Raw genomic sequence first — 12280 nt, forward strand, 5'->3', positions numbered from 1 at the left:
CAATGTGGTGGTGACCATAGGAGAGCACAATATCTATGAATATTCTCTCAAACGAGTTCTCTTTATGCTGTACTAATCTGTGTAATGGTGATAATTCTTCTTCCTTTCTTTTTTTTTGGTCACCAACAGACAATTACGGGCTCTTCTGCTCTGCATATCATTTTTGTGCTTGGTCAGTGCACTCCTGGCACGGCAAGATAATATTAGCCCTTGTGAATACTGTGTGAGTTGACATTATAATTTTTCTCTCCTTACGTATCAATGCTAACACAGGATATAAAATTACAGATAATGACAGCATGTTTTGCAGCATATCCAGTGGGTAGGGGGAAAAAAACATGGGACAATAGGCAATCATTTTTCCTGATAGACTCAGTCAAATCTAAGAAACTTTTCCCCCTCAAAAAAGAAAGAGAGAAAGAAAAGAAATGGAAGTCTTGGACACTGGTTTACGTGTTAACAAAAACACCAACCAAACATGGTTCACATTAAAGTTGCATCAATCACGCAAAAATATCAGTCTGCACAGCATCTAAACTGTAGTGTGGCATAACATGAAGCTACACAGCAATAAACTGACTTTTGGGCCTGTGCTGGGTATTTCATTATTATTTGGTGAGGGGCTGGGAAGGTTGGTATCGTTCAATTCATAAGCAAAATTTGATCAATTCTTGTGTGACCAAGAATCTAAAAAACAAACAAACAAATAACAACAGATTGGAAAACAAACTAATGCAAGAGATTCAACAAATTTGAGAGGGGGGAGGTTTCTTTGACTGTTCTTGCATAGCCGAGCATCGACCACATATTACAGTTTACAAGTATGTATTGCATCTGAAGTAAAAAGTTGTGACTCATCATGCTCTCCAATGAATGGCCTGCTGCACACCATGTAGGAAATGTAACAATGACATATACATAGTAGACACACTAAGAGAAGCCCAATGTATAACTTAGTTACACTTAGCACCATCCTTGTACGCTTAGTGGCCTGGCTGACCACCAAGAGTGAACTAAGCATTGTCTGAGAACCTCTCAGTCCCACACATGCTAAATTGGCGTAGCCTGACATGGCTAGGATCATCAAATTGCAGCAAATTGCAGAAAAAAAAAATGGTTCTGCCGGTAACGCTCTCGTCAGGAGCACGCAAAGAACTGGACCACATTTCAGTCCCAGGAATTCATAAATAATATTGCAATTTGACTGTTATGGTCCAGTCACATGAATGCTAATTTCAGACATTAAGAACATCAAAGTACCACCCCCCCCCCCTTCCCAGGTCATCATTTTAAAAGCACAATAAAAAAAGTTGTATTTAAACTTCACCAGTCAATCTCTTACAAGAAATCGCCTTACTTCATAGTGGCACAACAGTACTAGAAATTCTACGTTGCAGCCATACGATAGTTTGGAACACTCAACGACATGTCTCACAAGAATGCAAACGACAATAATCATCAAAGTACGACACCAAACGGATCATGGCACACTCGGGTAGACGTTAAGGAACAACAAGGGACCTAGGCAAGTCTCCTTCATACTAGCACAAAAGCGTGAACAAAGAAGAGGACCACAATATCAAAAATCAAGTGCATTCGGTGACACACCCAACAAGTATGCCTTCAACAGAAACTGACTGTTTCACACTTATAGAGCTTAAAATACAAATACTTTTTGTCTTTTCACACAAATTATCCTAGCTGTAAAGTGGGAATGGAAAATTCAATAACACACATAATTTACTCAGTAAAACCATCATTTTTTATTATTTCCTAGGCATTTTCTCCGTGACATGAGTTGGAACAAGTTTTAACTATGAGTTGTTATGACTGCATGAGGAAACCATGTGGACTGTGTTGCTCCATCACGGCATTCCTTTTGTATGATTTTTATGGAATGAATCAGTTTTGAAATCACAGTGCCAATAGGGATGCATCTTACAATAGACTTAATTGCAGACACTTCGTATTAATCTTTTTTTTAATATATATATATTCAGCTGAAGCATTGAATATATGTTTAGAGCCTCTGTAATTTTATGAAAGCAAGAGACTAGAACACATCTAATGCTCATTTCACGTAAATTGTTTAACACATACTGGGGCGTAACATGCGAATGGCAAGTGTGATGGCTGAGTTCTGTGAGCATTTGCACCATGCACTGTTTTGAATGTCTCTGACTGCGTGTGAAACTGCGCTTTTCATGGGATGCAACATGGAGGGGATTTCTTAGCCCGATGGTCTTTGCAGCACTTTTGCTGCCTAGTTCGAGATCAACTAATAGGACTGACCCCCTCCCCATACATTCATCAAGGCCTCGGAGGGGGGTGGGTAAGGGGGTTCAAAGGGCAGGGGTCAGAAGGGTGGTGGGAGGAGTGTGCATCCCTGCAGACATTTCAGATCAAATACTGACAACAAACTGGAATAAAAACTCATGCCGAAAATTCAACCCGAACAAATACTTTTGATATCACAGATATCTAATTTTTGAGGACTTCTAGCACTAAGATACAAACGCATCACATGCCACCAGTAATTACAATGTAACTTACATGGTCATACAGAAGTCAAATATAAATACACTCTCACCATTGCTCTCTCGAGTTGATTTTATTTGAAGGATACCCATCAAAAAAAGTTCACTTTTTCTTTCTTTTTTTATATAAAAAACAAACATGGATGAAACTCTGATTTTGTTCGTGTACCTCCTCCTACCAATATGGATTGCTTTAGATGTGCAATAAATTACCTTATTAAATACTAAATTTACTCTCATAAAACATCTGATATAAAAATCTTGGCTCTTCTTTCAAAGAAGCCCACATAGTTCTCATAGAAAAAATGTCCTAGCAATCATCACTGTACAAAGCTATACAAACAGAGCACTCATTTGGGTTGCCTTACAGACACTTTCCTTCACTCTATCTCAACAAACAAAGCATACTTCCCCATAAATAGATGTTGCATGAAGCAAGTGCGAAATACTGTAACTAGATGGGCAATTAAGTGCAGCTCTAAACCAAAACACTGCTTGCCAAGTTTTGCAGTCTCTATACTTGTTCCTATATGGCTGTTGTATCATAACTATGTATAAAGCTGGAAGGGTTCCCATGTGAGAGGTGTATTTCGTGCTCGCATTACATAAGTTCACAGTACACAGGGAAACATGTAGATGAATACAAGAGTGCATTACACATTTATCATGGAGTCACGAATACACCTCTATATTTTACTAACATGCAGAGAATGGCATGAAGTGGGCTATGAGTAAAAGGTGAATCAATCAAAAAAAACCTCATCTATTTTTGCCTCAATGTTTTGATTCATGGCTAGTCAATGGCACAGGCACTCAAAAGTACATAATGTAGTCAGACACTGGGTTCACAGTTTGTTTCCGGGAAAAACCAACACAATGTACAGACAAGTCTGTTTTATGTAGTCAATTTCTATTCTTTTCTGCATAGAATTGATTCTGGTGTGACATTTCATATGTCTTTCCGGCCTAGGCCTCTTTCTCACATGTCCGGTTTACGTAGTTTGTACATGTCCAAATTGCAGGCAAGTAGCAGAGGAGCTGGTACAATGGGGGCCACAGACAGGTTGCATGATGGTGCAAAAGATCAATGTAGATGAGTGTGGAAAACCCCTTTGATAATCACCAAAGCATAGATCTTCAAACTAACATAGCGAAGGATGCTAATGCAGCACTTTGTCACTTAGGAGACAATATCGCAATGTACCATTTATGAACATAAGTTCATCTAGAACAATCAGACACAGAGTTAATGTCCAATCAGACACAAAAATTACACAGATTTAGAAGGGAAAAAAAAGGCAAATAGAATATTAAGAACACAGGGCTAAACAAACAACCTGCAGCTTTAAGCATTTGGAAGGTATGTTTGGTAATAATGTCGTTAAAAAAAATATAATGCCTTTGAAGTGAACGTGCAATCAGTAATTAATGGAGTAGAGGCAGCATAAATGCAGTGCTCAAGTTTCAGCGTAGCTTCAGTTATATGCTACAATCTGTGTACATTGTCAGCGTCACAGGATGTGCTTCATTAGCCCAGTGTTTAGCGCTGCCTTTTCATGCCACTGAATTAACATGCTGGTGAAGCATAAGTATCATCATGCCCATTACGGCATGCCGCAAGCATCTTTTTCTTTTTTGTTTTTGTTTTTGTTTTTGTTTTTTTTTTTGGGGGGGGGGGTGTTTAGGAAGAGAATAAGGGAATTACCCATGAATAAGTGATGCACTTCCAAGAATATTTTTTCTTTCTTTTTTGCCTTTAAAGAGAGTGAATGTCTACCTTACATGGGGATTGGGGAGGGGTTGTGGAAGGACAGGCAAGCAGCCACAAGGCAAGATCAGAATGGCAAGTGGCTTAGGAAGGACCAACTCCAAATTTGAAGGCTCAAGTACAGCACTGGTTGTGCTTCTGGGTGTGATTCAGGGCCAGAGGAAAAGTCACCTAAAGGTTTATAAAATGCATATCATGAAATGAAGGCAGCAGCAGCACAGCACACAACCCACAACTGGGGAATTACGTGGTAACACACCATGTAACCCCCCATACTTCCACACGCTTTACTAATAGTACATGATGCAAGGCCCTAAGAGCAAACAAACTGTGAACCCCAGCTCTCTGCCTGACATCAGTTACACAGCAGTTTTTTTCCTTGACTAGACCTTTGTACTCCAAGTACAGTCGACCCACTTTACTTCACCTTCTTGTATATTCTGCTCACATTGGAAAAGAAGCTCAGATGTCATGGCAGTAGTGACAACTGTCATCCTTCCATACACTGAGTTTGGTTCAGTGTGTGTGTTTTTTCTTTTCTTTCTCAATTTTCCTTTTCCAAAATCACTTGCTTTCTGCTAACCTATCCCTGTAAAATAAGTCCTATTGCCTGAATGACAAATGTTTACACAATGCCTGTAAAACTGTCCATGTGAGGCAGCTAGACTGTATAACTATGTGCTCGGGAAAAAGAAGTTGCTCCAAAAATGATGAAAGACCACACACATGTATAAAAAAATATGAAGAAATAAAAGAAAACTGAACAGTCTTCAGTCAATTGTTTCATGACCTCACCGTCAAGAAATTTGCTGATTGAAGCCATGAGCTACATACAGCTACATTCAACTTCAAGGATAAATCCACCATATGACTAACTAAGCATTTTATAATTCTCTCTTTTCCCCCACTGTAGAAAGGAAGCCATATGTATGGAGCACATATTCCACAGTGACTTTCAGTATCTTTGTAAATGCATCAAAATCAACACACCTAGACTAAATCCCTCTTCTCAAAGTTCCTTAAATATATATCATTTTCTTCTTTTTTTTCTTTCTCTCTTGAATAGGAAGACACTTTTTTGTTGTCATAAAAATATTTTAGCTGAACACTTACACACCTGAGTTGTAGTTACTCTTTTAATACAATTTGACTCTATTCCAAACCAGCTGCTGATTCTACACAGTAAGACAACCAAAATGAGTGCTCTGGGTCTCTTATTACTTCTAATCTTACACTACACTTTCAGTAAAAAAAGTCTGCATAATTTATATAAAATATATAAAAATATTCTCTGAATTTCACATGCCAACATCAACCAGTATGTGCATAATTTGATCCAGTTCGTCTATGAGTTCACTGCGGCAGTTGACCTGTGACCCTTGGGACGCAACATCCCCAGCAAACCCGACAACATCGGCTTGGAAAGACCGGAGCCAGTCGTCTGTTGAGGCCGACGGTGATGGCGGCTTTGGGTTAGGATTCAGAGTGTGGGTTGGAATGAATGGAGGGGCTAGATCAAAGTCATACAGCGAGACGTCAATGTCCCCGAAGATTTCGTCACCAAACTCCATGATGTCCGTACTGGCAGCAATCAGCGTAGGAGTGTCCAAGCAGGAGTTGCTGTCCTGTCGCAGCGTGTCCGTTGACGAACTGCTGACGGGCACAAGTTTTTCTGAATGCCGCGTCTGGCTTGCAGCACTGCCCGATAGTCGATGAGTGAATGCATCTAAGTGGCTTGGCACGTTTGTTCTGTTGGCAATAGCTGGGAGGCAATTATTATTGTCTGGGTTGCCGGTAGTTTTTTGTGAGTCTGCACCAGAATTGTCTGCGAGTAGTCTACTGTTGCTAAGCAACCCTTTTTCTGTGGGCAATTGGGCACACCTTGGCGTGGGAGGGCAAGCGTTTTCGCTATTAGCTCGACTCCGCTCACTCGAGCAGCCTCTCGAGTCAGAGCTGGATCCACCACTGCTGCCACTGTCGTGGCTTGCAGGAATGCTCTCCTTGTTGGGCGAGTCCAGGCAGAGAGGCTGATTGGAGATGAGCATCGACACCCGGGAGCAGTCGTAGTGTCTCCCCTCGGCTCGCAGCTCCCTCTCAATTTGGCGGAGCGTGTTGCAGATGAGCACGGAGCGGCGCAGCGGGGGGTCGATCTGCTGGCGGGACATCTGCAGCTTGCAGACGGAGAGGTTGAGCACACACTGACGCTGGAGGGTGTAGGAGCAGACCTGTGAACACGTCGCCAGGCGCTGGCTCCCCTCCAAACTGTCCTCCCCGTCATCCCGCTTCCTCTTGGTGCCTGTTCCTACCAACCCCGGCATCGATCTGGTGGAGGACAAGAAATAAACAAAATAGCGTTGAGTGAAACTATTCCTCAAAATACAGACTTTAAAATGGACTGACATTACAGTGGCACTCACTTATGTATGAACCTGAGTGGCACATTCTTATATTTGGAAACACTGGTAGTAGTTTCGAATGAAACATGAAATGTCACAAAATACAGTAAAGTACCTGTAAATATCACTCCATCTGATAACATCCCAAAGTCATTTCCGACATTTATCAAACACCACAAAATGCATCCTTCTGACCAAAATCACTACTATTTTTGAACAGCATCCAAGCATGAAGTGCCATGAAAGTCATTCATCACATTGCCAAAGTCCAATCACTGTCTGCACCTAAAAATCACTAATTATATCAACAGGTTTTGATTTGATATTCCAGTTAAGAGGATGTGGGATTCCCAGTCTAGGAAATGCTCATATCCGCAGAATGTACGCTCAAACCAGTCTGTCATAATAGGCAATGGCACTTGCGCCTTGCAACACTACACATGCATTTACATGGTGGCTGAACACAGGGTACTCATCTCTGTACAATGAGTCTGACCTGTTCCAATGTTCTGCACTGCCTGCAGCCACCACCAGATAGCTGCTTTCGTCGGTGTCATGTTGCTGTCGTCATGTTCGAATGACACCAAGCACAAAATGTTTTCGTTTCTCCCATCCTGTTTTGATGACCTTGTGTTGCACACACCGCTCATTGGCTAGACAAAGTTTGAATACTGAGTAGGTCATTCATTTCCTTCTTAGAAACAGAGTAAAACTGGAAAGTCATGGCATGTCACATTCAGACAAATACCTTTTACTTTCTTAGTTTTATTGTTGTTTTTTTCATGTTTTCCCCATTATCTCTTTCCTTTAACACACAGGCACAGATAATGCTAATAAAACATAGGCAAGTAAGTATTACGACTATTGGACATGAATAAGTTCCTACAGCCACACAACACTATAGGCCTACATGTCTGCAATATGTACTCTTGACAAAACTGATCTTTAGTCATTTTAAGCCCTACCTCTTGTCCAACCATTAGTGATTATCCAAAGATATTTCTGCAATTTGCAACTTTTCGCATAGTGACAGAATTCTTATGACAAACGTAGGACAAAATACACAAACGACCAAAGAATTTGATAAGGATCAACTGCAGCCAATCCATTATTTTAATTTAGAGTGAATTTTTTATCTAGTATTTAAACCTGAAATACACTGTAAATGTTGGTAATATTATAAAATGGATGCATTTCAGATTAACTGAGTGCTTGGAGCTGAAAATGCTTGTTGTGAATAGGTTGAACTCTGATCTAGATCTCTTTTCTACACCAGGTCAAGGCCTGCCCTCAGTGTAAAATACTGGCAGAGAGTATGTCTCTCCCTCCAAGTGGAATAAATAGGTCACTGTCGTCCAGAGCTATGTCCAGGGTGAAAGAGTTGACGGTCAGTTGAAAAAACACGTCACCAAGCATCGCCCTCAAACTGTATCACAGCACTATGGCAGACCCTGTGCTGAAGGAGTACCATTACAAACACTCCACTGAGCTGAGAAAGACCCATCAAAATCAATCCTGACACATAGTATGTGAGAGATGACCTCTACCCTGTCCCCTGAATAAGGCTTGAAGTACATAAGAAAAGGAGGGTACAGAGTACGAACAGGCAACATGATAAGGCACAGGTTCAATCAGACTACTTAACAACGGAATTGTAATCATAATGATGATTATGGTCTTAAAGCAGGTCAAGAACACATAGAAAGGTGCAATATCTACTGGAAATCTCTGCACTGATGGCTGAAAAAATATCCTCTTAATAAAAAGTGGTGTGGTTCTACTTACATGCAGAGAAAACTTCAGGACACCTTCCTGCAAACGCTAAACAATGTTCTCTTCCAAGGAAAATAAGTGTGATCAGATATCCCTGAAAGTAATATCCATGTACAACGTATCACATTGCTGCCAGTCAATCAGAGAAACATCCTATTGAAAAAACTTGAGTGTGGAAAATATCTAGAGGAGCAGCAAGCTGTCTGCAGTATAACATCTACAAACAGGCAAATCTTCAAGGAGAAACAAAAGACTGCATGCCCTCCATGAAATCATGACAAGTCCACAAGTCCTACTTCCCCCTTTCTTTCTCTCCCTCTTGTTCTCCAAACTCTTGTGTGGGGGGAGAGAGAGAGCGAGCTATAAGGTCTACTGCTGGTGTGACTCCACTTGCTTCTGATAGCTGCGCACCGAGTTGTAAGAATAAGAAGCTCACAACAGTGCAGAGTGCTAGTGTGCCCACCCACGCAAGCGTATACACACACACACACACACACATGCATCTCTATATACCCAACTACAAATAATACACACACATTGTGTACACACACACTCAGAACTGACGTAGGTACGTGCAGTATTCGTCGCCCGAGTGAGCAGTGTCGTTGGGGGTATGGCTCAGCTATGCGCGGAGAGGGAGAGATAGAGGGAGAGAAAAAATATGAATACATTTTCTGGGCTGGGGCTCGTTTGTTGGCGTGTGCCGGGCATGTGACGGACTAGTCATCAAATGAGTTCAGGAACTGAGAGCGTCATACGGCCAGCATGATAAGGATCACAGTCTGAGCTAGGATGATGTCTCATCGAGGAGAAGGAGTACAAACCAAGATACACTTCTCCAAGACGGCAATCTCCCCTACCTCATAAACGGCACTGCCCCCGCCCTTTAAATCCCAACGTTCCCACCCCCCCTCCCCATCCCACCCCTCATCGAACATTAGGTAGATGGATAGTGAACACAACAACGAGGCTGATGACATTTTCCTCAAAATGACAATTTTTCTCCACCACATCGGCAATAACGTGAGGCAATTACCTATTGCATCACATCAGGGAAATCACCCATAGAGCTGGTTGTGGTTTGACCAAGTCCACACTAATCAAAACCATATTTCCGCCATGCATGATGTCATGTCACTCAACCATCATATAGATATTAAAAACACCCAAATGACATGCATTTTGTGCTGGGCACTAGTTAATGTATTCATAGAAACAAATATGAAGTACACGCAGTGTGTGTCCAAAAATATGGCTTGCCAATTCACTTTCTAGAGTATTTTTATTTTTCTGCTTGCAATTTTCAGGCTCATAAATGTAAAGTTAATTTTATAGAAATCTTGTGTCCACAGATGATTGAATTCTCTTTGGTGTGTAAGTTACAATCAATACACCCATTAAGATGAGATAGGCCTTGTAAAGCTGTATATAAATGTACACATATCTTCATTTTGTCTCTGTAAAGAAATCAATAGAGGCACAATATGACTTTCATATGCACTTCTTTACAAGGGCATAATCCTTAGCACTGACATGTTTTTGGGTTGTTGTTTTTTTTTTACCAAAAAGAGACTCTCAGTTGGAAAATGAATTTCAGACAGAGAAAAAAGGAGGTTGTTCAAAAAGGTTAAGAAACAGATTGTCATGCACACACGACATCTATAGAAAAAACAAACACATATCTTAATGTACATTCCCCAAAGTATTTGATTGGCCAATAAGAAAGCAGTGACAAATTCCTAACACTTGATATGATCAGCTGGAAACACTGTTTGGACATGTAATAGATGTCCTTCAGTGTTCAGTGTTATTGCCCCTGGAGGGTATTTGAAGTAGACAGCACATGCTAACTCAACTTGCATCTACAATTTATTTACTTACAAAATTATGTATGTATGTAATAGTGTGTGTAAGTATGTATGTATGTATACTTGTATGTCACAAATTTCATTGAACATATGAAACTTGAAAGCCAGGGTGCTGCTATGGGGATGGATCGAGACCGGCCCAGAAGTTTGCACACTGTGACTCAGTCGTTGTTTCTATAACAGTACCAGTGGTATGTCATTCTCGGGCCAGAGTGTGACTCACTGCATTGTCACTGTGGCACAGAATTGTGTTTCTCAGGCCCAGGGAATGAATGGGAATGTGTAATCCTCTTATCTCTCTGTCTCTCTTTCTGATACTTGTGACATACTTGCCAATTATTGTTCAACATTGTTTCAAAGTTTGATTGGACTGCATACCATTACACACATGTTGCACACACCATTGTTATGACTAAAGAAAAAAAGAGAGAGGAGAGGCAACACAAGACATTAAAATGTAAGTTCTGAATAGTTTCATTCATGTGCATAATATTATGAAGAGTGCCATCTGAACAAATTGATGTGCCCTGTTATCCACTGAAAAATGCTCTGGAGTCAAAAGGAGAAGAAGTATAAACTGAAGTCGTTTCATCTTAAGAACATCATAACCTAGAAGATGACTGGGTACTTCTAAAGTACATTGTCGTTCAAATTACCAAGACAGCAAATATTAATTCACTCGCTGCATGCCTAGAGGGACAATAACCTGACATTTGTTAAATCTGTCAAATCGCACTATTAAATCAACTTTGGAAAATCTCATTGCCTTTGATGTATTGCTTTTCTACTACACATTTGAACCTCTCTTTGAGATGGACCTTCCTTTAAGGAGAAGAAACCAAATCCCTAAGTCATAACATAACTCTACACAAACAAACTCATAAGATACTGACATAATAAACTAGACAACATACTTGACATTGCATCAAACAACAACAATCTATTAAGGGTGAATGGAGACAGCTTTTACCATCATACACTTACATTTTGACAGTGTTAAGTTCCAAACTAGAGAGAGATTGTATTTCCTTCCTACGAGTACTCTGGTATAATATATCTGCGGCACTGTGATCCTGGTGACTGCTAAACAACAGACTGACACAACATGTTATGAAAAGTAACTATCCTGCACCGAGGGAAATATTGCGGATGCTTGTGCAAAAGAAAGAAAGGAAAAGAAAAAAAACCAAACAGACAAAAACAGGGGAGCACGATGTGAAAGAATGATCTGGGGAAGTTGGATCCTGTATTGCACGTCAGCTATCCCTAACTGCCTCACAACAAAGCAAGCCCCAACAAGTGCTGCACACTCCACTCACACACGAGAAGTCGTTGCAAAGAGTGCTATGTCAACAGTGAATGAAACCAGGATTGTCTCTCATTGCGACACTCACCACACCAGTGCGGGGGTAACGTGACAGTCGTGGAAACTGACGTTCATTTTCGGGGGAATTTAGGGGTGGAAAACCCAGCTGATGGAAGAGAAAACATACTTGTAATGAAGTTGAGTAAATTTGACAATATCTTCCCACAATGGCACAAGAATGTGTGTGACCTGTGAGAAAACTTTGGGAAACTAACAAACATGTTATTTTACTGCTGAGTGTAGCACTTTGATAGCTGTCCCTGAATGGTCAGAGACTGAAATTCATGACTGAAAGGATCTCAGGAATATATCTTTCACAAAGAATATAGAGCCTCATTGTCAAAATGACTCAGACAAAAACATGTCTCTGTCTTCTCACATACATGAATACCCAGGGGCTGTTAAAAAGTTTTTTTTTTCAAAGTCTGAAAAAACTAACTACCCTTCACAAACATAAATTTAGATTTGAATGTTTCTACAACAATGCCAGTCACATAGCTACAATTCACAAGCAGCAAATTAAAAGGCCATATGAACAATCCCACATGTTGCAAGCAAGAGCAGACATGCTG

At 40.6% G+C, this 12280-nt stretch overlaps 1 protein-coding gene across 2 annotated transcripts; it reads right to left on the minus strand.

Annotated features, from left to right (window-relative positions):
- Positions 1-784: 784 nt before the first annotated feature.
- On the minus strand, positions 785-11642 carry LOC139722778 (uncharacterized). Of its 2 annotated transcripts, none has more exons than XM_071634067.1 (2): positions 11327-11642; positions 785-6627 (listed from the first exon to the last, which is right to left on the minus strand). In XM_071634067.1, exon 2 carries the CDS (start codon positions 6621-6623, stop codon positions 5604-5606), a length of 1020 nt encoding a protein of 339 aa, XP_071490168.1. In that variant the 5' UTR covers positions 6624-6627; positions 11327-11642; the 3' UTR covers positions 785-5603. The 2 variants fall into 2 exon arrangements, with proteins under 2 accessions (XP_071490168.1, XP_071490167.1); XM_071634066.1 differs by lacking the exon at positions 11327-11642 and adding an exon at positions 8487-9295.
- Positions 11643-12280: the final 638 nt, after the last annotated feature.

Source organism: Diadema antillarum, unplaced genomic scaffold, assembly GCF_040938485.1.
Source record: "Diadema antillarum isolate AM-2024a unplaced genomic scaffold, OU_Dant_1.0 scf00000171, whole genome shotgun sequence".
Classification (NCBI taxonomy): Eukaryota; Metazoa; Echinodermata; class Echinoidea; order Diadematoida; family Diadematidae; genus Diadema; species Diadema antillarum.

Coding starts and splice junctions, on each gene's coding strand:
- LOC139722778 (XM_071634067.1), bottom strand. CDS start 6,623: ATGCCGGGGTTGGTAGGAACAGGCACCAAGAGGAAGCGGGATGACGGG.